This window comes from Phyllobates terribilis, unplaced genomic scaffold (assembly GCF_046119375.1).
Source record: "Phyllobates terribilis strain yellow unplaced genomic scaffold, ASM4611937v1 Scaffold_1__5_contigs__length_1240528914, whole genome shotgun sequence".
In the NCBI taxonomy this organism is placed as follows: Eukaryota; Metazoa; Chordata; class Amphibia; order Anura; family Dendrobatidae; genus Phyllobates; species Phyllobates terribilis.
This window is the reverse complement of record NW_027362761.1, coordinates 1,013,989,751-1,014,017,113: the sequence shown is the minus strand read 5'-3', so window position 1 is coordinate 1,014,017,113 and position 27,363 is coordinate 1,013,989,751. Positions and strand designations below refer to the sequence as shown.

Here is a 27,363-nt window from a genome sequence, read left to right as displayed (position 1 = left end):
TGCAGGGAATATAATGAGGGGCAATTATTTATTCAGGGGCTCGGCGTAGGGCAGATATTTTTATTCAGGAGCATTATAATGACACTGCTATTTTTAAGGGCATCGTGTGGGGATGTGCTGCAGAAGACTGGAGAAGATGGAAGTCTGCAGAGATGAGCTGTGGCTGTGAAAACTCATCATGGTGCCTGTGTAAGGGGGAAGACCGAGGTGTGAGTACTTTTAGAACAATGGATCTGGAACTGCCGGGGCCGTGCCTCTGGTTGCTGGGGGAAGACAGACTGCGAGCACTGGAGTCAGGTGACCGGGAAGCTGGGGGCGTGTCCAGAGCTCGGGGGTCAGGTGACCGGGGAGCTGGGGGGGTGTCTAGGAAGAGGGAGAAAAAGGAGTTTTGCGTGGGAAAGCAGAGAGTTGACAGTTGGAGTCAAGCCTGACTAGAGGGAGAAAAGATGCAGGGTCTGTAGAGCCGAGCAAGTGAGGTGCAGTGTTATGGACTAGGAGCTCAGCGGGACAAACCGGAGACCGACCGCTGCCGCCAGAAGACGGAGCCTAAGGAAGGGGAAAGAAAAAGTCCCAAGGACCTAGTTTCCACCAGCCCGACTGTCTGGGCCGAAATAAGCGGTCGGGCTGTTCATTGCCTGATTGACAGGATCCCAGGTGACTATGATGACAGAAGCCTACTTTCAACAGCGATTTCCAGAGATAGCGCGGCCTGAATGGGGACCAGTAATAAGACTCACGGCAGCTAATCAATTACCCATCCTGGTCACAGGAGTGGTATGGATGAAGATCCAAGTGTGTGGAAAAGATGTGGGAAAAAAAGGGGTCGTCTTGGTCGCAGAGGGAACCGGAAGTGGACCCCCGGTGACCATGGGAATGAATGTGCTTAAAGAGATCGGGCAAATCCTGATTAGTGAGCCGAAGGAAATTCCTCTAGACCGGTGGGACCCACAAACCCCCCAAAGGAGGGTTTTTCAACAATTAATCCAAGCCGCCCAGGCTCAGGAGACGTCGAGTGAAGAGAAGGTCTTGGGGAAAATAATAGTACCAGCAGCTACGGCACTCACCTTACCGCCAGGACAAACTGTACTCACGTTACCTGCACGTGCCTGCACACCTCTTGAGGGGTCAAAGTTCAGATAGAACCAACATCGATGGACAAAGTACCCCCCGGACTCCTGGTGGCTCGGACACTAGCCACCATCCAGGTGCTATAATGCGGTGCATTAATCTGGGCGAAGGTGATCTCACACTCCCTGCCAGGGCGAAAATAGCTCAGATTCTGGGAATGCCAGAGAAGTTGGTGCGACCTGATGTGGTACAGCTGTCCGCTGTACGAGAAGACCCCTGGACTCTGGTGGTCACTGTGCCGCTGGAATCCCACCGTGCTAGTGCGAAGGGGGGACGAAGAATCCTACAACAAATGCGGGCTGAATTGACGGAACTTTCACCTCGACGGGTGCAGCACGTTGAGGAGGTACTGGAGCGGTACCAGGAAGTCTTTGCTCGCCACGAGGATGATTTTGGTTGCACCGAAGCCATTACCCACGAGATTCCCACAGGGAGCGCTGCCCCAGTGTGGGAGAGATATTGGCAGATACCTCCCCAGATGTATAAAAAGGTTAAGGAGATGCTAGCCCATATGTTACAGAATGGTGTGATACGGGAGAGTCAGAGTCCGTGGGCAGACCCGATTGTGCTGGTCAGGAAGAAAGATGGGACCCTGCGGTTCTGTGTGGACTATAGACGACTGAATGCCTGTACAGTATTACTCTTACCCACTACCCCGAATCGAAGAGTCCCTGTCGGCCTTAGGGAAGGCAAGATACTTCTCCTCCATGGATCTGGGCAGCGGGTATTGGCAAGTGCCCGTGGCCAAACATGACCATGAGAAGATAGCGTTCATATTACCCATGGGACTTTTCGAGTTCAATCGGATGCCCTTCGGCCTGACTAACGCCCCCGGGACGTTCCAGCATCTGATGGAGAGGTGCTTGGGCGATTTGAACTTTGAGGCGACACTGATTTATCTTGACAACATAATAGTCTATGCCACCACCTTCGAGGAGCACCTCCAGCGACTGGAGCAAGTACTGAGTCGCCTACAGAGTCATGGCCTAAAGGTGAAGCCCCAGAAGTGCCACCTGTTCCGCAAACAGATCATATATCTTGGTCATACTGTGTCTGGTGAAGGAGTCAGGCCCACCCGGGAAAAGGTGGCCGCAGTACAGGAGTGGCCTATCCCGGAGACAGTGAAGGACGTTCGGGCCTTCCTGGGACTTGTCGGGTACTACCGAAGATTCGTGAAGAACTTCTCCCACATAGCCAACCCATTGCTGGAGCTACTTAAGGGAGTGCCGGCGGGCTCCAAGAATCGGGTGATTCGGTGGGGACGCAGCCAGGAAGAGGCCTTCCGTGCCCTAAAAATGGCCCTGACCGAGGCCCCAATACTTGCTTATGCGGATTTCTCCCAACCATTCATACTCCACACTGATGGGAGCCTACATGGTCTGGGAGCCGTGTTATCCCAAGTACAGGAGGAGAAAGAGCGCATGATTGCGTACACCAGTCGTTCCCTTCACGACTCTGAGAGGAACCCAGATAATTATAGCTCTTTCAAATTAGAGTTGCTGGCTCTGGTTTGTCAATGACCGAAAAGTTCGCAGAGTATTTGTCCGGGCCCGAAGTACTGGTGAGAACAGATAACAACCCGCTGGCTCACCTGGAGAATGCGAAATTGGGGGCCCTGGAGGAGCGATGGGTGGCCCACATGACCAGGTACCGGTAGAAGATCGCCTACTGGTCTAAGGCAGAGAATACTCATGCCGACGCCCTCTCCAGAGTGACATATGAACGGCCTGATCATGACCGCGATGAAGATTTGGAGGCGGATGAGGTCCCTAGCTTCCGAAGTTTCATGGAACCGCTGGTCGCGGCACAGGGACAGATCGGAGAGACGTCGGAAGAACAAGTGCTAGGGCAGCCAAGAGATAACTGGGTCCGACTTCAACAGACTGACAAAGAAGTTGCCCAATTACGTCAATGGGTGGCTTTGAGACAGGTCCCCAGTCGAGAAGAGAGGAGTACACTGGCCCCGGGGGCGCTGAAAATGCTGGGACAATGGGAGAGACTTTGTTTGCGAGAGGGGCTGCTGTACCGACGGGTACAGCTACTGCGAGAGTTCGGGATCACCTGGCAAGTGGTGATCCCAGAGAAGTTGGTCGGAGAAGTGGCTAAGGAGTCTCATGAACGAGGGTCTCACTTCAGGGCCAGAGAAGACATTTTAGTGGTTACAGAGGCTGGTGTATCACCCCCGACTGCGAGCAACAACAGAAGACACTTGTCGAGGTTGTAGGAACTATGAGCTGGTTAAGCCCCCGGAGAAGCGGGTCCCCATACAAACTATTGTGACTTCTGCCCCCTTGGAGGTGCTGTAGATTGACTATTTGACTGTTGGACCGGCGCATCTCGGGTATGAACATTGCCTGGTGATGACAGACCACTTTACAAAGTTTGCAGTGGTGACCCCGACCAGAGACCAAACCGCCAAATCAGCTGCGCAGGCCATCTGCCGAGACTTCATTTGGGTGTATGGCTGCCCAAAGAGGATCCATTCCAATCAAGGCGCCTGCTTCCAGGGCCGGGTGATGGAAGAGCGGCATCGGTTGTACAGGATTGAGAAGTCACGGACTACTCCTTACCACCCTCAAGGAAATGGGGCCTGTGAACGCTTTAATTTGACACTGATCCAAATGCTCCGTATGTTGGAGGAAGATCGGAAGGTACGATGGCCTGAGTTTGTGGCTGAGCTGGTGTGGGTCTACAACAACCGAGTGAATAGTACGACAGGGTTTACTCCTTATACCTTACTGTTCGAGCGACAGATTACCGAGTTAGAGCTGGACCCCGAGGAGGACTACCCATAGACGGGGATGTCTTCCTGGGTCCGGGAACACCGGCATCGACTGCAGACCCTCCGATGTTTGGTACAACAAAAGTTTCGGGATCTCAAACATCATGAGACATTGCCCCTTCGAGGGACAGCTCTGAGGCCCGGGGAGCGGGTGTTGGTTTGAGACAGGCAGCCCTGGGGCAAATTGAGTAGGCGGTGGGAACGGACCCCGCACCGAGTGAAGAGCAGGGTTGGCGCTGAAGGACCTGTGTATGAAGTTCAACCCGAGGGGGCTGAAGGAGCCCCTACCAGAGTGGTTTCAATGTAGTATGCTGCGGCCCTGTCTGTCTAAAGATGAAGAAGGATCACCTGCTTCTAGAGACGGTCCTGTCACAGTTGCCCCAAGCCACGATGTGGATGAAGAAGAATTGTTGATTCTACCTCCGAGCCCCAGCACTCGATTACCTGCAGTCCCCAGTGCAGGCGGCGAGGGAACCCCATTGGTGGAAGCCACCAGGCAGGCGGAGATTGGGAATCCAAGTGACCCTGCACCCCCCCATCAGTCAAACTGAGTTACGCCGGTCAGAACGGACAACAGCAGTAGTGCCTCCTCACTGTTACGAACAAGATCAGTTTATATGGCAACGTATCGTCCAGGAAGTCCAAGAATGTGAACGTTTGGTGAAGAAACTCTCGCCCATGGGATGGCAAGTGAAAGGAGAGAGGGAGTGTAATGGGGAAGACCGAGGTGTAAGTACTTTCAGAACAAGGGATCTGGAACTGCCAGGGCCGTGCCTCTGGTTGCAGGGGGAAGACAGACTGCGAGCACTGGAGTCAGGTGACCAGGAAACTGGGGGTGTGTCCAGAGCTCGGGGGTCAGGTGACCGGGGAGCTGGCGGCGTGTCTAGGAAGAGGGAGAAAAAGGAGTTTAGCGCGGGAAAGCAGGCAGTTGACAGTTGGAGTCAAGCCTGACTAGAGGGAGAAGAGAAGCATGATCCGTGGAGCCGAGCAAGTGAGGTGCAGTGTTATGGACTAGGGGCTCAGCGGGTCAAAACGGACGACCGCCCGCTGCCGCCAGAAGACGGAGCATTGTTTAGGCAGGGGAGCCAGAAGAAAACAACACTGGCATCAGCTGGCAACTGCATTGTGGGGAACAAGAGTCAGCTAAGTGTGAAACTGCTGATTACAACCGTTTCGACTCTGCTACATCTAGCCAAACTGTGGATTGTCGGTTATAGCCTGTTACCTGCTACTCCCCTTGTTGTCCCCATATTTCCCCTGTTACTCCCTGCGTGGAGATTAACCCTGTGTTACATTAAATCCCCCCCCCCCCCCTGTTTAGTAACCCTGTACTGGCTGCTCTGTGTTTCTGTGTCACTGCATCTAAAGTACCTGTGTCACATCTGGACAAGATAAAGATGAAAAGAAAGAGAACGACTCCAGAGACAATGTCATCTATAAGGTACCTGGATGTAAATGTTATTTGTGATACTTATTAATACTTGTGTTTTTATTTGTTAGTAGCATTAAAGGGGTTGTCCAAGTCTGTGGTGAGTCTGCAGTCATTCTATGTGACTACAGACTTCTGCATTCTCAGTGTGCACTGCACACTGTCAGGATTCTCTCGTGCCGGCGATGTACATACATGCAATCACATGCCGACTAGACATGTGTCGCGTCAGTCAATGAAAATTAATTGAGAAATGCTGGACATGTCTAGTCAGAATGTCGCCAGAAGTATGCAGATTGCATACCTGTGCTGAAATGACTGCCCACTCTTGCTATTGGCAAGTGAGAGTCCTAAAAGTGTGCAGTGCTTGCAATGTGAGAATTCAGAAGCCTGCAGTCACAGAGTGACTGCAGACTTTGATATCAAAGCTGGACAAGCCCTTTAATTATAAAATTAAACCCTGTAGCATGCCAGTTCTAACAGCGTGTAATATATTTACTGTCGGGGTTCAGCTCTGCTTGCAGGTTCCAGCACTCATCACATGGCCACTTCACGGTCACGTGAAAACTAGATTCTCTCTGCTTCTTTCAGTTTTTCACTGAACATTGAGAGAATTAGGGAGAGCAACTGAATTCTTGGCCCGGGTGCCAGAAAACCTACATACACCTCTGAATTCCTTAATGGGTCTAGTTTCTAAAATAGGGACACTTGTGGTTTTGTGTTCCAAAATTCAAATAGTGCTACTTCCATTCTGAGCCCTGAAATTTTAGATGTGTCTGACTGGGTAGCAAATTATGGGGTCCATTTTCTCGTACTATTCCTTGTAAAAGTGAAAAATTTGGGGCTAAAGCAACATTTCCGAGGAAAAATTTTAATTTTTCTTTTTTTCATTCCACTTTGCATTAATTCCTGTGTAGCTTCTGAAGGGTTAACCAATTTCCTGACAGCAGATTTGAAGATTTTGGGGGGTACAGTTTGTAAAATATCACATTTTTGGGTGTTTTCAATATATAGCACACTCAAGTTCACTTAAATCTGAATTGGTCCCTAAAGAAACAGGTTTTGTAAATTTCTTGAAAAAATGAAAAATTGCTGCGAAACTTTTAACCATTCTAACATCCGTTTAACAAAATAAAATAACATTTGAAAAATGATTCAGATGTAAAGTAGATATATGGGAAATGTTGTTTATTAATTATGTTGTACAGTATGTCTAACTAGTTTAAGGATATACAAATTGAAAGCTTAAAAATTGCTAATTTTTCAAAATTTTTGCCAAAATTCTGATATTTTCACAAATAAATGCAAAACATAACAATGTAAATTTACCACTAACATAAAGTGTTATGTGTCAGGCAAAAACAATCTCAATCACTGGAATACAGTATGTCGAAGCATTCCAGAGTTATTACCACAAAAAATGACACTGGTCAGATTTCAAAAATTGGACTTTGTCATTAAAGTCAAACTATGCAAAAGTTCAAAATCACATCGACACCAGGAGAGAAGGGAAAGAAGGACATATTTCAGGAAAAAATGGAGAGAGGGCAATCTTCATGGATGAAAATGTAGTTTTACAGACCACTAACACTGCTATACAACACTGCTTTAGACTTTGAACACAAGGATGCACCATTCTGTGTAAGTAAATACTGCAACTATTTTTAACAGCATAACTCTTTCACTGCAGCAAAACTCAGTGGCATGTCTGCCAACTGTATGCTGTTTGCCATAGGAATGAACATAATTGTAAATGACATTCCAGACAGATTGTAACTGAGGAACAATACAAGGTAATTAATGCAATGTATCTACAGTATATATGTGTGTATGTGTATAATATATACCTTTTGTCAAACTAATATATAAATATATAAAGTATAAATTAATAAAGATATAAAAATATACAGTATAAACAACACTATGAGAAAAGGTCAGGCTAAACGATAAACATCACAATAATCTAGATGGTATGATGGTCTTTAGTTAGCCCAAATATAACTGATGTTAGAGGCAAGAAAACCCCTATTATGATTAATTATGATAAAGTGAATCAATGTTAAATAAACTGGCAAAAAATGAGTCCCAAAAGGTCAAACTAAGTGACTGATAAGATGTTAAAGGGAACCTGTCATGTCCTAGCTACTATCTACACTGCCCCCATTGCTTTGTAAGTGATGCGATGTGCATCACTAACAAGCTTTTTTCATTAAAATCGGTGGTAGTATAATGATTTTATAACATTATACAGTTATATGAAAAAGTTTGGCCACCCCTATTAATCTTAAGCTTAATGTTTTATAAAAATTGGTGTTTTTGCAACAGCTATTTCAGTGTGATATATGTAATAAATGTTGGACACAGTAATGTTTCTGCCTTGAAATGAGGTTTATTGTACTAACAGAAAATGTGCAATCTGCATTCAAACAAAATTTGACAGGTGCATAAGTATGGGCACCCTTATCATTTTCTTGTTTTAAATACTCCTACCTACTTTTTACTGACTTACTAAAGCCCTTTTTTTGGTTTTGTAACCTCATTGAGCTTTGAACTTCATAGCCAGGTGTATGCAATCATGAGAAAAGCTACTTAAAGTGGCCACTTGCAAGTTGTTCTCCTGTTTGAATCTCCTCTGAAGAGTGGCATCATGGGCTCCTCAAAATAACTGTCAAATGATCTGAAAACAAAGATTATTCAACATAGTTGTTAAGGAGAAGGATACAAAAAGCTGTCTCAGAGATTTAACCTGTCAGTTTCCACTGTGAGGAACATAGTAAGGAAATGGAAGAACACAGGGACAGTTCTTGTTAAGGCCAGAAGTGGCAGGCCAAGAAAAACATCAGAAAGGCAGAGAAGAAGAATGGTGAGATCAGTCAAGGACAATCCTCAGACCACCTCCAGAGAGCTGCAGCATCAACTTGCTGCAGATGGTGTCACTGTGCATCGGTCAACTACACAACGCACTTTGCACAAGGAGAAGCTGTATGGGAGAGTGATGCGAAAGAAGCCATTTCTGCAAGCACGCCACAAACAGAGTCGGCTGAGGTATGCAAAAGCACATTTGGAGAAGCCAATTTCTTTTTGGAAGAAGGTCCTGTGGACTGATGAAACCAAGATTGAGTTGTTTGGTCATACAAAAAGGCGTTATGCATGGCGGCAAAAAAACACAGCATTCCAAGAAAAACACTTGCTACCCACAGTAAAATTTGGTGGAGGTTCCAACATGCTTTGGGGCTGTGTGGCCAATGCCGGCACCGGGAATCTTGTTAAAGTTGAGGGACGCATGGATTCCACTCAGTATCAGCAGATTCTTGACAATGTTCAAGAATCAGTGATAAAGTTGAAGCTACGCAGGGGATGGATCTTTCAGCAAGACAATGATCCAAAACACCGCTCCAAATCTACTCGGGCATTCATGCAGAGGAACAATTACAATGTTCTGGAATGGCCATCCCAGTCCCCAGACCTGAATATCATTGAACATCTGTGGGATCATTTGAAGAGGGCTGTCCATGCTCGGCGACCATCAAACTTAACTGAACTGGAATTGTTTTGTAAAGAGGAATGGTCAAAAATACCTTCATCCAGGATCCAGGAAATCATTAAAAGCTACAGAAAGCGACTAGAGGCTGTTATTTTTGCAAAAGGAGGATCTACTAAATATTAATGTCACTTTTCTGGTGAGGTGCACCTGTCAAATTTTTTTTGAATGCAGATTGCACATTTTCTGTTAGTACAATTTCAAGGCAGAAACATTACTGTGTCCAACAGTTATTACATATATCAAACTGAAATAGCTGCTGCAAAAACACCAATTTTTATAAAACATTAAGCTTAAGATTAATAGGGGTGCCCCAACTTTTTCATATAACTGTATATGTGACACCCCAGGGGTCTGGTTGCCACAGTGATAGAGATATTATGTCTGAGAGCAGGTGGGAGGGCTCTTGGTCAGGGATCCTATGCATGCCACACCTCCTGCCCAGTCCTGGGAGGGGAAGGACTTCCCCTAAATAAACCTAGGGCTGAGGCAGGGTTAGTGAGTAGAGAAGAAGTAGAGACAGAGAAAAGAAGCAAATATAGGAACAGAACATCAGGAGCTCTGTGGGAGCAGTGTTACAAGGAGTCAGGGGCTGGCAGCTGCAGAGCTCGCCCTGACTGATAAGATTTCTTACCGGACCCGGAGTCCGAGGCTGTGGGGACTAACTCCTACCCAGCAGCAGAATCCGTCAGGCAGGGGATTCCAGGTCCTCTGGCCAAGAAACCCGAAGGCCCCGAGTCACCGGCCATACGGGTGAGCACCACACGGTACACTGAGGGACGTGGGCTACTTATACCCGCCTCTAGCAAGGTAGCCAGAAGAGTACAGTTAGTTTGGGAGGCCTACAACTCCGCCTGGCCAGGGGAGATCCCATCTGCTCAAGGACTGACCAGGCCCCAATCGCTAGCCAGTACTCCGGGAGGGTCTATCTTTGTCACCAGTAAAGACCCTGAACTACACCGTACCGTCTCTGAGTGGTTCCTGCTACCCCCATCATCCACGTCGGCTGCCCTGAGGCCATACCCCTCCCGTTGGGGGTTATACTATCACGCTGCACAATCCTACCACCGGCCTCAGCGGTCTTCCCTGCAGCAGCAGCTCCTTAGCTGTACTCAACGGGTGGCGTAGTCATCCAACATCTACCGCTGATACATCGCCGCTCAGTTTGACTCCCTGGGCACGGACCGGGTCACCGCCACGAGACTACAACCCTCAACAGGTCCGGCTCCGGGTAAGCTCCCGCGTGCGCAACGCAGCGCGACACAGGCCCAGGGGCGCGTCAACTTTTGGCGTAGTCGGCAGGATCTCGTGCCCGCAACCACCGGGTACTGCGTGCCTGAAAAAGACTGTTCAAACTTACCTGTGGTGAAGATTCCCGCCATCCGGCGCCATCTTCAGCCTTCTTCCCGCCATCGGTGAAGATTCCCGCCATCCGGCGCCATTTCCAGCCTTCTTCCCGCCTTCCGTGGAGTTTTCCCGCCGTTGGACGCCATCTTGAAGACGTCGCGCGGGAAGAAGAGGGGCGTGGACTCCGAAAGCGCGCGAGAACTGAAGCTCCGCCTCACGTCCGGACGTCGCGTAAGGTCCTAGAAGGAGCCCAGCAGACGCCGACGTCACAGGAGCGCGACGGAAGGTCCTCAACCCTGACGATCTACTGCGGAGCCGCGGCCTACGGAAGAGGATCATCGCAAGGTAGGCCACGGTCCACTAGGGGGGAGGAGGATGTCGGATACGGAGGAGAGCTTCACTGCCTCAACCCCCGCCAGCGCCACCGCTGCTGCAGTCATGCCTTTCACCATGCCCTATATCCCGGGAGTGGCCTGGCTACCCCAGTACTCAGGGGAGTCACATACCCTGCATGACTTTAGAGAAAAGCTGGATAGCCTCTTCCAGGTGTACCCCCTCACAGAAGAGCAAAAAGTGAGCATCCTGGTGGCCCAATTAACTGGGGCAGCCCGAAGGGAGGTAAAGTCCTGGCCACCTGGGGGGAGGACTGTCGCAGGGATACTAACCCGGCTGAGGGACACCTTTGATACCCGCACCTCAGCCGAGATCAAGCTTAGATTCTACGGGTGCAAACAGCGGGCACATGAGAGTATAAGGGACTATGCCCTGAACCTACAAGAGGCCCTGAGAGCCATTAAGCAGACCGACCCTGACGGCGTGGGAGACGAGGACAGGCTGTTGACTGAACAATTTATAGAGGGTTTATATTGCAATGCCCACCGAACCCAGTTGCGGGCAATGGCCTTACAGGACCCTCATCTGGGATTTGCACAGTTCAAGGACAGAGCCATCCGGGTGCTTCGAGAACCGGCACCAAGTGGCGCTGTGACCCCCAGACGCCCCACTACCACTTACCACCAGGAGGCGGCGCCCTTGTCGGCAGGGCCTGTGGGAGCTGATGCGCAGGCTTTGAACAATGACCCGGCTCCAGACCTGCACCATCAGGTCCAAGAGCTAGCTAAAAGCGTTGCTGCGCTAACCCGAACTGTGCAGTCTTTACAGGTTTCCACTCCAGGGAAGATCCAGCTGGCATCCGGACCGGAGGACATCCCGTGGCGTCGACCAAGGAGGACCCCACCGGCCAGAGGAAGACCCAGCGACCGATACAACGAGGACGGACGACCCATCTGCCGCCGCTGCAATCAACCCGGACATATGGCAAGGTACTGTCCTTTAAACTGGCACAACCTGGGGTAGAGGGCCAACCCCCAGGAAAAAGATCATCAGGCCCATCGAACTGGCGCGACAAATATGTGGGAGGACGTCCAGTCTTGCCTGTGGTACTGGATGGCATTCCTATGAGTGCCCTACTGGACACCGGGTCACAGGTCACCACCATCCCGTACGTGCTCTTCAAGCAGTACTGGAATGACTCGGATATTACCCGCTACCCTGACGACGACTTGAGTATCATCGCCAGCAATGGTCAGCCCGTGCCACAGATCGGATTTAAAGAGGTGACCATTAAAATTGGTAAAGTTGAACTGGCAGCACAGGGACTGATCATTGTAGACATTGACAAACACGAGAGTCACCCAAAGATAACTCTAGGAACTAATGTAATTGAAAATTGTCTTGCAGAGGTGATTTTCCTTTTACAGCAGGTTGCCAAGAACGCCAGCTCCGGCGAGCAGCGAGTGCTCCAAAAAGAGATCCGGGCACTGATGCGACGGCAACAGGTGGAACTCTCCGGCGGTGAGATTGGTAGCGTGAGAATGTGTGACCCTTTCCCCATTGCCATGCCCCCAAAAAGTGAAATGATGATTTGGTGCCGGGCAGCTATTGGTCTGAGAGGTAGAGATTACCAGGCAATGGTAGAACCAGTTTACTCAGACAGTAGGCCCACCACCTTGACAGCACGGGGGGTGGTTAATGTACGCCATGGGAGGGTGCCCGTTCGCATAATCAATATCGGGAAGAGGGAAGTGTACCTGCCCCGGTATGCCACGCTAGCCAAATTATATACCATTAACCAAAATGCTATACAATCTGTGGAACCCTTGCCTCCATCTCACCCGGAGGAAGGTAACGGCTCTAAGAAAACAATGGAGGACTGGTGTCAGCAACTACATTTGGGTACTGACTCCACTCCCTCACACCAGAAACAGGGAGTCTATCGGGTGGTTCAAGAGTACGAGAGAGTGTTTACTAAACACCCGTTAGAATTCGGGCGAGTCAAGGGGGTAGAACACCACATCCCCACGGGAGACCATCCTCCCATAAAAGAGAGGTATCGACCCGTACCCCCTGCACACTACCAACACGCCAAGGGGATGCTTAGAGACATGAAGGAGGCTGGGGTGATCAGGGATAGCTGTAGCCCCTGGGCAGCTGCACTAGTCTTAGTCAAAAAGAAAGACAACACCATGAGGATGTGTGTAGATTACCGGAAAATCAACCGTATCACACACAAGGATGCGTACCCCTTACCAAGGATAGAGGAATCTTTGGCTGCTTTAAGATCTGCTAACTTCTTCTCTACCTTGGATCTCACTAGTGGGTACTGGCAGGTTCCTGTAGCAGAGGCGGACCGGGAGAAGACCGCATTCACCACCCCGATGGGACTTAGCGAGTTTACCTGTATGCCGTTCGGACTCTGCAACGCACCAGGAACCTTCCAACGATTAATGGAGTGCTGTCTGGGCCACAGAAACTTCGAGACGGTCCTGTTGTACCTGGACGATGTCATCGTATATTCCAAGACGTATGAGGACCACCTGAAACACCTGGCGGAAGTGTTCGAAGCTCTGGCAAGCTACGGCCTAAAGGTGAAACCCTCCAAGTGTCACCTCCTGAAACCAAAGGTGCAGTACCTGGGACACGTGGTGAGCGCTGATGGAGTGGCTCCCGACCCTGATAAGATCACCGCAATTAAGGAATGGCCAAGTCCCTCCAGTGTAAAGGAAGTGCGGCAGTTCCTCGGGTTGGTAGGCTATTACCGCAGATTCATCCCCGGTTTCACCAAAAAGGCAGCTCCTATGCAGGACCTCCTGATAGGCCAGTCCCGGAAGGCCAAGAACCAGAAGCCACCCTTCAGATGGGAGAAGTTAGAAGAAGAGTCCTTCCGCCAGCTGAAGATGGCCCTCACGGGGGATGAAATCCTGGCGTACCCTGATTACAGCCAGCCCTTTATCCTCTACACCGACGCAAGTAACATCGGGCTAGGAGCCGTGCTGTCCCAGATCCAGCAGGGGAAAGAACGAGTAATCGCTTACGCCAGCCGAAAACTGCGACCCACCGAAAGAAACCCTGAGAATTATAGCTCATTTAAGCTAGAGTTCCTGGCAGTGGTGTGGGCAGTCACCGAACGCTTTAAGCACTACCTCGCTTCTTCCCGGTTCGTCGTGTACACGGATAACAACCCGTTGACACACCTGGACACGGCAAGACTCGGTGCCCTAGAGCAGAGATTGATGGCCCGCCTGTCCAACTACGAGTTCACCATCAAATACCGGGCAGGACGCTCCAATACCAACGCGGACGCCCTGTCCAGGATGCCAAACCTACCGGACGTAGGAGAAGATCCAGAGGGACTGGAAGAAGTCGAACTCCCCGCGTTTCACCGTCATGGGACTATGCAGTATTCCCATCAGGTAAGGAGTAAGCAAGGCGCTACGCTTAACCCCTTACCTCACTACAACTGGGCGGAAACGCAAGACAGTGACCCTGCCGTCCGGCTGGTGAAGGAGATGCTGACTCGGCCAGAGGCTCGCCTTGACCCAGACGCTCCGGAGGAAGCCAAGCAACTGTGGGCAGAAAAGAGTAGACTGTTCCTTTACAAGGGGAAGTTATGCCGCAGAATGGTTAACTCCTGGACGCATGAACTAATCTGGCAAGTAGTGGTGCCACGAAGAGACGCAGCCATGGTGATGGAGGCATACCACGACTGGGCTGGACACTTCGGATGGAAGAAGCTGGAGTTCCTGCTGCGTGGGCGGTTCCACTGGGTAGGCATGAGGGGAACCATCGAGAGGTGGTGCAGAGACTGTGGCCCGTGCAACCTAAGAAGGAAGGACCGTGCCAGCCAGAAGACTCCCCTGCAGTCCATCGTCACCCGGCAGCCGTTGGAACTGGTAGCCTTGGATCATGTAAAACTGACCCCAAGCAGAAATGGCTACGTCTACGCTTTAACCATTGTGGATCATTACTCCCGGTTCTTGGTTGTCGTCCCCGTTAAGGACTTAACGGCTCAAACAGCAGCTAGAGCCTTCCAGCAGCACTTCTGCCGTCCACACGGGTACCCGGACCAAGTGCTGACGGACCAGGGACCTGCCTTTGAAGCGGAGGTCTTCCAGGAATTCTGCAATCTGTATGGCTGCCGGAAGATAAGGACGACACCCTATCATCCGCAAACTAATGGACTTTGTGAGAAAATGAACCAGGTGGTAATGGATCTCCTGAAAACGTTGCCCCTGGAAGAACGCAATCTGTGGCCTGAGAAGCTGCCCGATCTGGTGGACCTATACAACCACATCCCGGTAGGTTCCACCAACTGTACCCCGGCTTACCTAATGAGGGCGAGACCTGGTAAGTTACCTGTTGACCTGGAAATGGGAGTCCTGACACCTGAGGACACCTCACCAGAAGCAGACTGGGACACAGAGAGGCAGCAGCAGTACCAGAAAGTACAGGAGAGCGTGGAGCGAAGTCTCTGTCAGGCTAGGGAAAGACAAGAGAAAACTTACAACCAGTATGCTCCCGCTGTTCCCCTGGTACCCGGAGAGCAGGTCTTGAAGAGGAAACGACGGCTCCACAAGTTGGACGACCAGTGGGAGAAGGACCCGTACACCGTACTGCCCTCAAGCCACGAGAACCCGAAAGTCTGTACCATCAGTAAAGACGGAGGGGAGACCATAGCCATTGTATCCCGGGATCACCTGAAGAAGTGTCCTGAGCAGCTACGGAACCCTGAAGAGGAACAAGAAGACCATCGACCCGTAGAGGAAAGGGAAGATATGGTTAGTACTGTGCTCGGAGACTTCCCTCGGTCCTGGACTCAAGTCAATGGTGCAGTTGTGGTACCCGTCCTCACGTTCCTCCAACCAGCATCCCAAGTGCCTACGGAGCAACAGGTAGAACTGGAAGAGCAGCCGGTCCAGGAGGCAGAAGACTCCACACAAGCAGAACAGGAGGATCAACCCTCTGCTTCTAGTGAGCCTGCCGTACCCCTAGTGAGCCAAAGAGCCGGTAGACAGCTGCCCAGTTTACCCTTGACAGCTCCTACACCCTGTAGTTCAGGGCTAGACAGTCAGCTCCGTAGGTCCACTAGGGCCACTAGGGGCCAGTTACCCGCACGTTGGAGGATTTGAAGTGTATAAATTGTTTTATTTGTGGTTACCTGTTTTTCTTGTTACTTGTAAATAATTATGTGTTTCTAGTTATTTTTAGGAGTCCTTGGTGGATTTACCGGGAATCCTTGTACAATTGGTCGGAGCGTAACCTAGGAATGGACTAAAGACTGTTAAGGACTCGGGGCAGGACAGACCCCTACCTGGTTACGTCTCCCTGTTTTGGTGAAATGGACACCTTGCTTTTCTTCAAAAACTGCACCCGGTTGCGGACACGCCGTGACTATCTTTATATGTTTTTCTTATTGTACTATTATTGTTTATACCTTGTTATGTTTTTCTAAAAATATGTTTAGTCCCGGAGTACTAAATTTCACTAGGGGGGAATGTGACACCCCAGGGGTCTGGTTGCCACAGTGATAGAGATATTATGTCTGAGAGCAGGTGGGAGGTCTCTTGGTCAGGGATCCTATGCATGCCACACCTCCTGCCCAGTCCTGGGAGGGGAAGGACTTCCCCTATATAAACCTAGGGCTGAGGCAGGGTTAGTGAGTAGAGAAGAAGTAGAGACAGAGAAAAGAAGCAAATATAGGAACAGAACATCAGGAGCTCTGTGGGAGCAGTGTTAGGGGCTGGCAGCTGTCAGGGGCTGGCAGCTGCAGAGCTCGCCCTGACTGAGAAGATTTCTTACCGGACCCGGAGTCTGAGGCTGTGGGGACTAACTCCTACCCAGCAGCAGAATCCGTCAGGCAGGGGATTCCAGGTCCTCTGGCCAAGAAACCCGAAGGCCCCGAGTCACCGGCCATACGGGTGAGCACCACACGGTACACTGAGGGACGTGGGCTACTTATACCCGCCTCTAGCAAGGTAGCCAGAAGAGTACAGTTAGTTTGGGAGGCCTACAACTCCGCCTGGCCAGGGGAGATCCCATCTGCTCAAGGACTGACCAGGCCCCAATCGCTAGCCAGTACTCCGGGAGGGTCTATCTTTGTCACCAGTAAAGACCCTGAACTACACCGTACCGTCTCCGAGTGGTTCCTGCTACCCCCATCATCCACGTCGGCTGCCCTGAGGCCATACACCTCCCGTTGGGGGTTATACTATCACGCTGCACAATCCTATCACCGGCCTCAGCGGTCTGCCCTGCAGCAGCAGCTCCTTAGCTGTACTCAACGGGTGGCGTAGTCGTCCAACATCTACCGCTGATACATCGCCGCTCAGTTTGACTCCCTGGGCACGGACCGGGTCACCGCCACGAGACTACAACCCTCAACAGGTCCGGCTCCGGGTAAGCTCCCGCGTGCGCAACGCAGCGCGACACAGGCCCAGGGGCGCGTCATATATACTTTGTCCTACCTGCTCGTTTTCAGTCATAGGGGTGTGATTCTGCTATTCAGTCATGAGCGGGCACCGCATACAGTCACTGCTGGCGCCGCCCACATATTTGAATCTTGCACACGCGGGTAACAGGAGGTCATAGCGCAGGCGCAGTGAAGCTGCGAACTACACAGCCTCACTGCGCACATGCGAGAACATGGTGCGTGCGCAGTGAAGTTAGTAACCACACAGCCTCACTGCGCAGGTACGGGACCAGCAGCAGGACATGTAGAAATGTGAATGCACCCCAAAATAATAGCGCTTGCCGGGAGCAAGATTCAAATACGTGGGCGACGCCAGCAGTGACTGTATGCGGTGCCTGCCCATTACTGAATAGCAGGATCACATCCCTATGACTGAAAATGAGCAGGTAGGACAAAGTATATATAATGTTATAAAATCATTATAATACCACCAATTTTAATGAAAAAAGCTTGTTAGTGATGCACATTGCATCACTAACAATGCAATAGGGGCAGTGTAGATAGTAGCAGCTAGGACATGACAGGTTCCCTTTAAGGATAGACACATCCATAGTAATGTAAGCCTGAAGACCATCTAAGATAATAAAGGACCAACTTATGTGTAAAAGCATACTACATGCAGAATTGATAACTATATAGATCCCATATATCTAGAGACATGATGTGCCAGGAAATAACAAGGAGGATAAAGGGACTTGACGTGCATTTCACCAAGTCTGAGCTTCATCAGGAGTGGTGGCTATAGAATACGCTCTTGGCCGCTTGTCTGGGTCTTATGAGTTGATTCATACCAACTCTAGCGTATATGTTATATTCATGTAGAAGCCTCTATATAGGCTCAGATACAATGTGCACTTAACCATAAACATGTGCTTAGAAAAGGGTAAGAAAGTACATAATGTTATTTAATCTCATGTAACAGCATAGAACTTTTGAAACAAGACTTACTTGAGACTTTTCTTCAATTTTTCTGCTTTTGTCTTAACTTTCTGGATATTTTTTGTTTCTTCTTCGGTGTGTTTCATTTTCATCTTATTACACAGATGTCTGTAAAGTGTGCATGCTAAACTTTCCACTATATTGATTTGAAATCTAAAGAAAGATTAAATTTTAAGTCAAGATCTTCACTTTGAAATATCTCAACTTTAGCATTAAAACACAATTCAAATAATTTCTAAATATACATTCCATTCAAAGGTCTCTTCAAAAATCAGCAGCTTATATAAGTGAATTGCTTACATGTATGTGAAAAGATCAAAATAAAAAATACAAAGCTGGCACATACAGTGTATGTATAAATTTTTTTTAGATTTAATCAAAAATATACAAAAACAGATGCAACATCAAGACAGACAAGTTAAAATGAATTAAAATACATAAAAAGTGTAAACAAACTAACAAAATGTCTGATCAAGATCTAGTTCTAGGTAGCCCCTACATGGACATCCCAAAGTGATATTTCATTAAGACTAGAGCTACATGGCGAGTTTGGCGTGCGACCAAAGTTTGTGTCACTGCTACATCACAGCACAATATAAGTGAATGGGGTTGCATAGTGACCCTTAGGATACTGCAATTGTGGCTAGCTGGTTGCAAAAAATCTGATGCAAGTGAACTGACTTTTTAAGCTTGCTTTTTCCAATCAAAGTTCCATCATGATCGCACTGACTCAATTCAGTATTGCGCTGCGATGTAGCAGTGACACATAGTGAACTTTAGCCACACAACAGGTGTCGTGGCCAAAGTTGCCATTTAGCCCTAGCCTAAAGAGGTTGTCTCATCTTATTACACAGGTAAAATTGCAAGGTGCTTATAAAAATAAGCAACTTTCTAGTTTACCTCGGTAGTATACTGCTTGCTGCCAAGGTTACCAGCGACCTTAGAGGTTACTGGTCTTCTAGGCAAGGTCTGAGTACTTGCAAACTGTTAGCTACTAGTGTTGAGCAAGCACTAAAATGCTCGGGTGCTCGAAGCTCTGGCCGAGCTCACCGTGAAACTCGGGTGCTCGACCCGAGCAACGAGCCCAATGTTAGTATATGGGAGACTCCAGCAATTTTGCGGCGGCACCCCCGGCAGTCTGTAGAAAGCCTAAAAAGTGCCCAAAACGATAGTGACAGTGCTCAAATGACATGGGGACAGCATGGGGATCGCCCCAGGAAGCATTTCTGACCCCCAGGTCACTTCTGTCAACAACGTGGTCAGATGTTTAAGCCACTTTTAAGGGCTCACAATAAAACGTTCAAAAACGAAACTGAAAGTGCTTTCCTGTGAAATATGTTAAGGAAGTTCATTTCCAGGGTAAAGACTTGTGTATAACGTAAAATAAATAACCAAAAAAAAATACTCCTACACACCTTGGCCTATGTTCACAAGTAGCATTTTTTTATGCATTTTTGCACTTTTGTATTGCTTTCAACCGTGACAAATGCATTCACCGGGAAATGTCATTTTACAACCTTATCTGGCCATGTGCTGTGTGACACATGCATACAGTGCTGAAAAGACATGGGAACAGCATAGGGAAGAACCCTGGAAGCATCTCTGACACCCAGGTCACTGCCTAAAAGTGTGCACATCGGAAGTGATCCTAGCCGCATCAGAAGATGCAGACTTGCAACTATCCCTGTGCAAGTCCTAGTCCCAGGGCAGTGATCAATTGTACCTCCCCCATTCCTTGCAATGCAAGCTCAAATATGCAGCAAACCAACCACCCACCCACCCACAGGCTGCAATACCATACATCTAGCTTTCACTTGAAATGGGGCCTTTTAGTTTGGAGGAGGCCGAAGCTGGCCACTACCTCATGGCTGCTTCGGCAGCGAGGTATCCATACTCAGTCCCCAGCCGCCCGGCGGCCGGGTGTCCACGCTTGGTCCCCAGCCGCCAGGGGGCGGCTGGGTGTCCATACTCGGTCCCCAGCCGCCCCGCGGCCGGGTGTCCATAAACGGTCCCCAGCCGCCCCTATTAATCCTGTCAACTTCCCCCCACACACTTTTCTTAGCCTGGCCTGCTTTAGGGCCGCATTGGAGGAGCCCACCAGAGAACCCGACTCCTCCGGTGGGCCCTGGCTTCTCCATCCGGGGAGTTGAGAGTGCCAAGGTGAGGAGCATGATGATGATAGAAGTTAGCATCTGCTTTGTTTTGTTGGAATGCAAGCGCATGTATGTAGTAGCGGCTAGGCCTGAGGTGGTCAGCGTTTTAGCGCATATCCTACCTCCTCCGTGGATTGCTGGATGATTGCTGCTACTATCCCAGTTCTATGACTCCCGTTAAAACAAAGCTTCATGTGATAAATGATGGATGAGGTGGTGGCAAAGGAGAAAGAGAGCAGGAGGTACAGGGACCATTCACATCAATATCAGGCCAGTCAACCACTCATGTCTTGTAGGATATGTTTCTGTACCAAAAGGAGCGGTTCGGCTACACAGTTATAGGGCATACAGTGAGTGCAATGCCTACCAAAAATTTTGAGGCACTCCAATGTCCCTTGGAAGTGACATGGAGGTCAGAGGGCCTTAACTAAACCATTTTTTCCATTTATAGCAACTGGGTCTCCTGTGCACTGTTGGCCTAAGCAGTCAATTGAAGACTTTCCAAAAATTATGAGGAACTGCAATGCCCCTTGAAACAGACATGGATTACAGCGTACTAAAAACCTTCTACCCATTATTGGGGAGTGGGTCTCCCTTAGTGTTCGCCTATGCATTGAAAAGCAAAAGCTGACTAAAATTAGGAGGAAATGCAATGCCCGTTGGAAGAGTCGTGGAGGCTGCAGTAGCTTAACAAGACAGTTTTAATGCCCCTTGGAAAAGTGGTGGAGGTCACAGTAGCTTAACAAGACTGTTTTAATGCCCCTTACAAGAGCCATACAGTACAGCATCTTAAAAACATTATTCACATTATTGGGGAGTGGGTCTCCCATAGTCTTTGCTTATGCATTCCAAGCAAAAGCTGCCAAAAATTAGTACGGAGGAACTTGCAATGCCCCTTACAAGAGCCATGCAGTACAGCATATTACAATCATTATTCCCATTATTGGGGAGTGGGTCTCCCATAGTCTTTGCCTATGCCTTCCAAGCAAAAGTTGCCAAAAATTAGGAGGAAATGCAATGCCCGTTCGAAGAGTCGTGGAGGTTAGAGTTAATTAAAAACAACATTTCAATGCCCCTTGGAAGAGCTGTGCAGTTCAGTGTGGTTTAACAAGATGCTTTTAATGCCCCTCGGAATAGACGTGGAGGTCCCAGTAGCTTAACAAGACGGTTTTAATGCCCCTCGGAAGAGACGTGGAGGTCCCAGTAGCTTAACAAGACGGTTTTAATGCCCCTAACAAGAGCCATACAGTACAGCATCTTAAAAATATTATTCCCATTATTGGGGAGTGGGTCTCCAACAGTCTTTGCTTATGTCTTCCAAGCAAAAGCTGACAAAAAAATAGGACGGAGGAACTTTCAATAATGGCAACACGGACCACGGTCACCTTGGTGGTATAGTGGTGGTGGAGGCTGAGGATAAGGAGAAGAACATAAAACAGCCGAAATGAGGAAGCGTATACCCATTTGTGGGTGTGAAGCGGTGCATGTGAATACACCTCCCGAAATAACACAGTGGATTTGACGTTATGGTACTCTGCTGTCATTTGGTGGTGATGAGAAGTCTGGCCCAATCCAGCCCTTGTTCATTTTGATAAGGGTCAGCTTGTCAGCATTATCAGTTGACAGGTGAGTGCGCTTATGAGTTATGATTCCCCCAGCGGCACTAAAAACACGCTCCGATAACACGCTAGCGGCAGGGCAGGCCAGGACCTCCAAGGCGTACAGAGCGAGTTCATTCCAAGTGTCCAGCTTGGATACCCAATAATTAAAAGGCACAGAGGAATCACGGAATACGCTGGTACGGTCGGCAAGGTACTCCCTCACCATCTTTTGAAACTTTCCACTCCTTGTGAGAGTACCCCGCGCCTCGGTGTCTGTCTGAAGGGAGGGTCTGAGAAAACTGTCCCAGAACATTGACAGTGATCCCCTGCCTCTATTGGATTGGAGTTGCGTCTCTCTCGCATGTACGCCTTGGTTGGGCAACGAACTGTGACCTCTGCCGCTAGCGTGTTCAGATGGGAATTTTTTTAACAGTTCTGCAGCAAGGGCCTTCTAGTACTGCCCCATTTTTGTAGACCTCTCCACCTCAGGAATAAGAGAGTGAAAGTTCTCCTTGTAGCGGGGGTCTAAAAGTGTCACCAACCAGTAATGACTGTCACCCAACATTTTGACAACGTGAGGGTCACGGTTAAGGCAGCGTAACATAAAGTCAGCTATCCGTGCCAGACTGGTAATGGGAAAGACTTCCAAGTCCTCACCAAGATGATGACTAACCATGCTCTCCTCCTCCTCCCCACCCCCCAACCCGTCCTCAGGCCACCCACGCTGAACCGACGGTATGACAGTTGTACAGGTACTACAGTCTACAGCACATGATACAAGCTCCTGTTCTTCCTCCTCCTCCTCCTCTCCCTCATTGTCCCCCAATGCACGTTGGGATGAGATGAGGCTGGGCTGTGTGTAATCGACCGCTATGGCTTCTTGATCCATCTCATCATACTCTGGCTGCAATGCCTCCTCTTTAATTCTCTGCAGAGAGCGTTGCAAAAGACAGACAAGTGGAATGCTGATGCTAATGTCGGGTGCTTTGTTGCCATTTGCCTGATCATGCTGGTGGTGGTCAGGTTGGTAGTTTTGTCACCCCTACTGATGCTGGCATGGCAGGTGGTACAAATGGCCTTTTTGGGGTTATCAGAAGAGTCTTTAAAAAAATTTCAGACTCTGGAAGACCTACAGGTTGTACTGGCAACGTCCCTCGTGTTGGTGTTACGGGGAGCTGTTGCCTGCCTTCTGTGTGCGGCCACCACACTGCTTCTTCCTGCCTGTTGGGGTACTCTGCCTCCCTCACCTTGTGTGCTGCTGGCCTCGCTCTGCATGTCCTCCTGCCACGTTGGGTCAGTTACTAGATCATCCACCACCTCCTCCGCTTCCACTTGTGCACCACGATCCTCCTCCTCACTTTCTGGCAATTGTGTCTCATCATCGTCCACCTCTTGTGACAAATTGCCAGCGTCGACTTCCTGTGGCCGTGGCTGTTCAAATATTTGGGCATCGCTACATGGGATCTCCTCTTCCACCACTTCAAGCGGAGCAGGCGAGGGGCACAAATCTGGAAATGGACCAGTGAACAGCTCTTCAAAGTGTCCAAGTGTGGGATCAGTTGCTGTCTGACGACACTCGGCATGGTGGGAGGAAGGAGCATCAGGGTGAGGAGGAGTATGCGGTCGAGACTCACGGCTACTAAGATTTGACCGTGTGGAAGACAGACCGGAGGTGGTGGAGCCCAGGTAACTGGAAGTATTATCTGCTATCCAATTAATAACCTGTTCACACTGATCAGTTCGCAATACTGGTGTTGTTCTGTGCTTCCCTAGTAATTCGGTCAAGAAGTGGGAGCGAGAAGATGTGGCTGTTGGTTGTGGCACATTTTCACCTTGGCCACGGCCCCGTACTCTGCACGCACCATCACCAGAACATCCAGTTCCACGTCCCTTGCCACGCCCCTTGCCCATTGTAAAGGAAGTAAAATAGCTTACACTCGCACTATCAATGGAAAAAGGGTAATAAAAAGTAGATTAGAACCGTGGAAGAGGAAAACCACATTTCTATTTCTCTGGCCTACATCCGACTCTTTTAAACAATCTGAACAATCAGGGAGAAACTATTACTGTTTTTCTTTACGGAAAAAATACCAAAAGCTGAATAATAGAGATTTTTTACCGTGGAATGGCAAAACCACAGTTATTGTTTACTGGGGTATACCAGAAAATTTTCAATAGATATATTTGCGGCTGAACAGTGAGCGACACACTCAAACTGTTTTTTTTTTGTACAAATGGCCCAAAAGTGGATAATACAGAGGTTTGAACCGTGGAACTGCAAAACCACACTTCTGTTTCTCTGTCCTACACCAGACTATTTTAAACATATATACATTTGTGTCTGAACTGTCACAGACACACTTTTTTTTTTTGCGGCGGGGGGGGCACCAAAATGTTAATAAGATGGGTATTTGTACAGTGTGAAGGAGGAAAAAAAAAGAGGATTTAGATTAAAAAAAAGGATTTTTCCTGGCCCCCGAGACCTGGAGCTAAGTCCAGCAATTTCAGCAACAGGAGCACACAGGACTGTAATGCAGCGTTTCCTGGTATAACCACTGCGTCTCCTATACAGCCTTCCTGCCTGATATCTGGGATGGATATTAGTCCTGGGAAGGACTGTTTGTTATGATCTGCAACATAAACTAAGGAAAGATGGGGAGAGCTCTCCCTACAATAGGACTAAGCTGAGTCCCTACGTTGTAGCGGGCTGCCTGTTCCTTGTGAACAGACACGCCTTCATCTTCGGCTAGTCTGAACGGAGACCTATGGAATAAAGGGAGGGGTCCCTAAAAGAGCTAAAGACTGGGACAAAAATGGGACACCTCCTAACAGAAGTTGTTGCAAAGAAAAAGACAAACCGACAAAAAGTACTAGAGGTCCCAGAGGACCAAGCGAACTAGAGAGAGATAGGCACAAAAGCACCTGGCTAGAGAGACAGTCAAAACAACACTGAAGTCCAGCAAAGCCAGAAAGGCGGAGCTGGAATATATAGGCAGATGGTCACGTGACCGCAAAACACAAGATAGAAACAAAAACAAATAGGAGGGTTCTAACACTGTTTGTTTGATCTGGCAGCCTTTACAGACCCTACACTAACTATTTCGCAGTATATATCTCTCCCTAAATCAGCAGCGCTGTCCCTATACTGTCTGATCCCAGCCGTCTGTGTACAAGATGGCGGTGCCCGGTTTTAAATACTCGAGGTGACGCTGTGTAGCCAGCTAATCAATGTAATGCCCACAACCAATATGGCTGCGGCATTACAGTGACTGGCTGGCAATCCCTCAGTGTTCATTGGCTCTGTAAAGAGCACCAAACATGCAGGGCGGAGACCCGAGCTCCCGCCAGAGTAACCCGGAAATGCTCGGTGCTCGCCGAACATCCCGAGTAGCGTGATGCTCGGGCGAGTACCGAGCAGTGTCGAGCATGTTCGCTCAACACTATTAGCTACACATTTTACAAGTGCTACTCTGAAGCAGGCAGCATCAGGCTAGCCTCATGGTCACTATATTTCTGCAATGATGTTCCTCCTTCGTATCCATGCTAGAAATTAGCAAATGTATTCTAGTGGAATTTAATTTGGCTCGTATACAGAAAAAATAATCATTTTTGAGAATATGGATTTTGGAAATTCGTCATATGCAATGTGGAGTAACTTATAAAGACTGGTCATGGCCAGAAGTCTGGGCCTAGAGATGTGAAGGGCAAATGCGGAAAAAAGATATGGCTTTGAGGACCCGTCGGCATACAGCAATCAGTGGAGGGGCCCGAAAGGTAAGTCGTGAATTTTATTTTTTGTTTTTTATATCTTGGGTGTGCTATGTTCTTGGGTCTAATAAGGGACATGCAATTCACTGAAAATAACTTTGGTGTAAATCAAATTTCCCGGGAAAATCCGCATGATTTGACGAATTCGAATATTGCCAGATCCACTTATCTCTAGTCTTTGCCCTTCTCACTGCAAAGCTACCTGATGGCAGCACTGGAGAGCACACAGCTCGGACCAGCAGCTCAGCCATATGGGCCCCCACATTTCCCTTAGGCATGCACGAAGCTGGGAGACACGGCATAAGTTAAGATAGGAACATGAAACAACCCCTTTAGCCCCTTCATGACATTCGTCATGTATATTTACAGTGTCGTGGGAGGTGCGTTCCCACAAACCACCATACATGTACGGCGCGACAATCGCGACATGGCGTCCACTATCTGTTCCAGCTAATTTTGCATTTCATGGGCGTATGGAAAAATTGCACAACAAACTGTATGGTCCATTTTCTCCTGTTACCCTTGAGAAAATAAAAAATTTGGGGCTAAAGCAACATTTTTGTGGGAAAATTTTATATTTGAATTTTTCCTTCCACATTGCTTTAATTCCTGTGAAACACATAAAGAGTTAATAAACTAACTAAATGTGGTTTTGATCACTTTGCGGGAGTGGAGTATTTAAAATGGTGTCACTTTTCTGTATTTTCTGTCATATAGGCCCCTCAATGTCACTTCAAACGTGATGTGGTCCCTAAAAAAAAAAAAATGATTTTCTAAATTTTGCTGGAAAAATGCGAAATTGCTGATAAACTTTTAATCCTTCTAACGTCCTAACAAATAAAAAATAATATTTAAAAAATTATGCTGATGGAAAGTAAACATGTGGGAAATGTCATTTATTAAATATTTTGTGCGATATACCTCTCTGGTTTAAGGGTATACAAATTGAAAGTTTGAAAATTGCAAAATTGTCAAACATTTTTGACCAATTTCTGACATTTAAAAAAAAAACGCCAAAATATCGACCTAAAATTTACCGCTATCATAAACTATCTCAGAATCATTGGGATACGTTGAAGCGTTGCAGAGTTACGTTATTACCACATATTTGACACTGGGCGTAATTGGGAAATTTGGCCTGGTCAGAAAAGTTAAAAAAGGCTTTGGGTTAAAGGGTTAATATCTAATCTCCAGGACCAAAGATAAAATGCATCTAGAACAGTCAACAGTGATGATTGTGAGTCAAACAAATCAGAAACACTCACCTAATGGACACTCAATCATAAAAAAACAATGGGCCAAATTCATCTTTTCTGCTTTTTTTTAACTTTTCTTTTTTGTTTTGGATTATTCATTGCCATTTTTTGACTTGTGTACTTAGCCTAAACTATAAATAAGGAGCTTTTCCTGACCTATACCTTATCATTCCTATAAGCCTCAATTCACCAGCTGGAGATCAAAAGCAGGATCAGACTGGGGTGTCTGGGGCCCACAGGGGAATAGACTCTAGGGGCCCACCTACAGCAATATGCAAATATCTGTTATCAGCTATCCCTGTAAGGCTGAGTTCACACGATGCGTATTTCATGCGTTTCCGCGGCGTTTTTGCAGTTGCGTAAATGCCGCGGAAACGCATGAAAAACGCATGGTAGAAGGGAAGCAATGTTCCCCAATTGAAATCCGCATGTGCTGTGCCCATGATGCGGATTTTTCCGCAGCGTAAACGCTGCGCTCAAAAATCCACAGCATGTCATTTAATTTTGCGGAAACGCGGCGTTTTCGCTGCCATTGACTTGCATTAGAACGCGCCAATTCCGCAAGACTGCATCTGTACTTGTGTAATTGGCGCGTTCTAATGTGCGGATGG

At 48.4% G+C, this 27,363-nt stretch overlaps 1 protein-coding gene across 4 annotated transcripts in view; it reads right to left on the bottom strand.

The window, feature by feature from the left end:
• The window catches only part of LOC141157210 (probable ATP-dependent RNA helicase DDX60), a 1,123,923-nt gene that overhangs the window by 316,600 nt on the left and 779,960 nt on the right, over positions 1-27,363 (bottom strand). For all 4 annotated transcript variants that reach the window (XM_073644228.1, XM_073644203.1, XM_073644220.1 and 1 more), the window contains one exon: positions 17,984-18,127. In XM_073644228.1, coding sequence (XP_073500329.1) covers positions 17,984-18,127 — 144 coding nt within the window. The remainder of the gene's footprint in view (positions 1-17,983; positions 18,128-27,363) is intronic.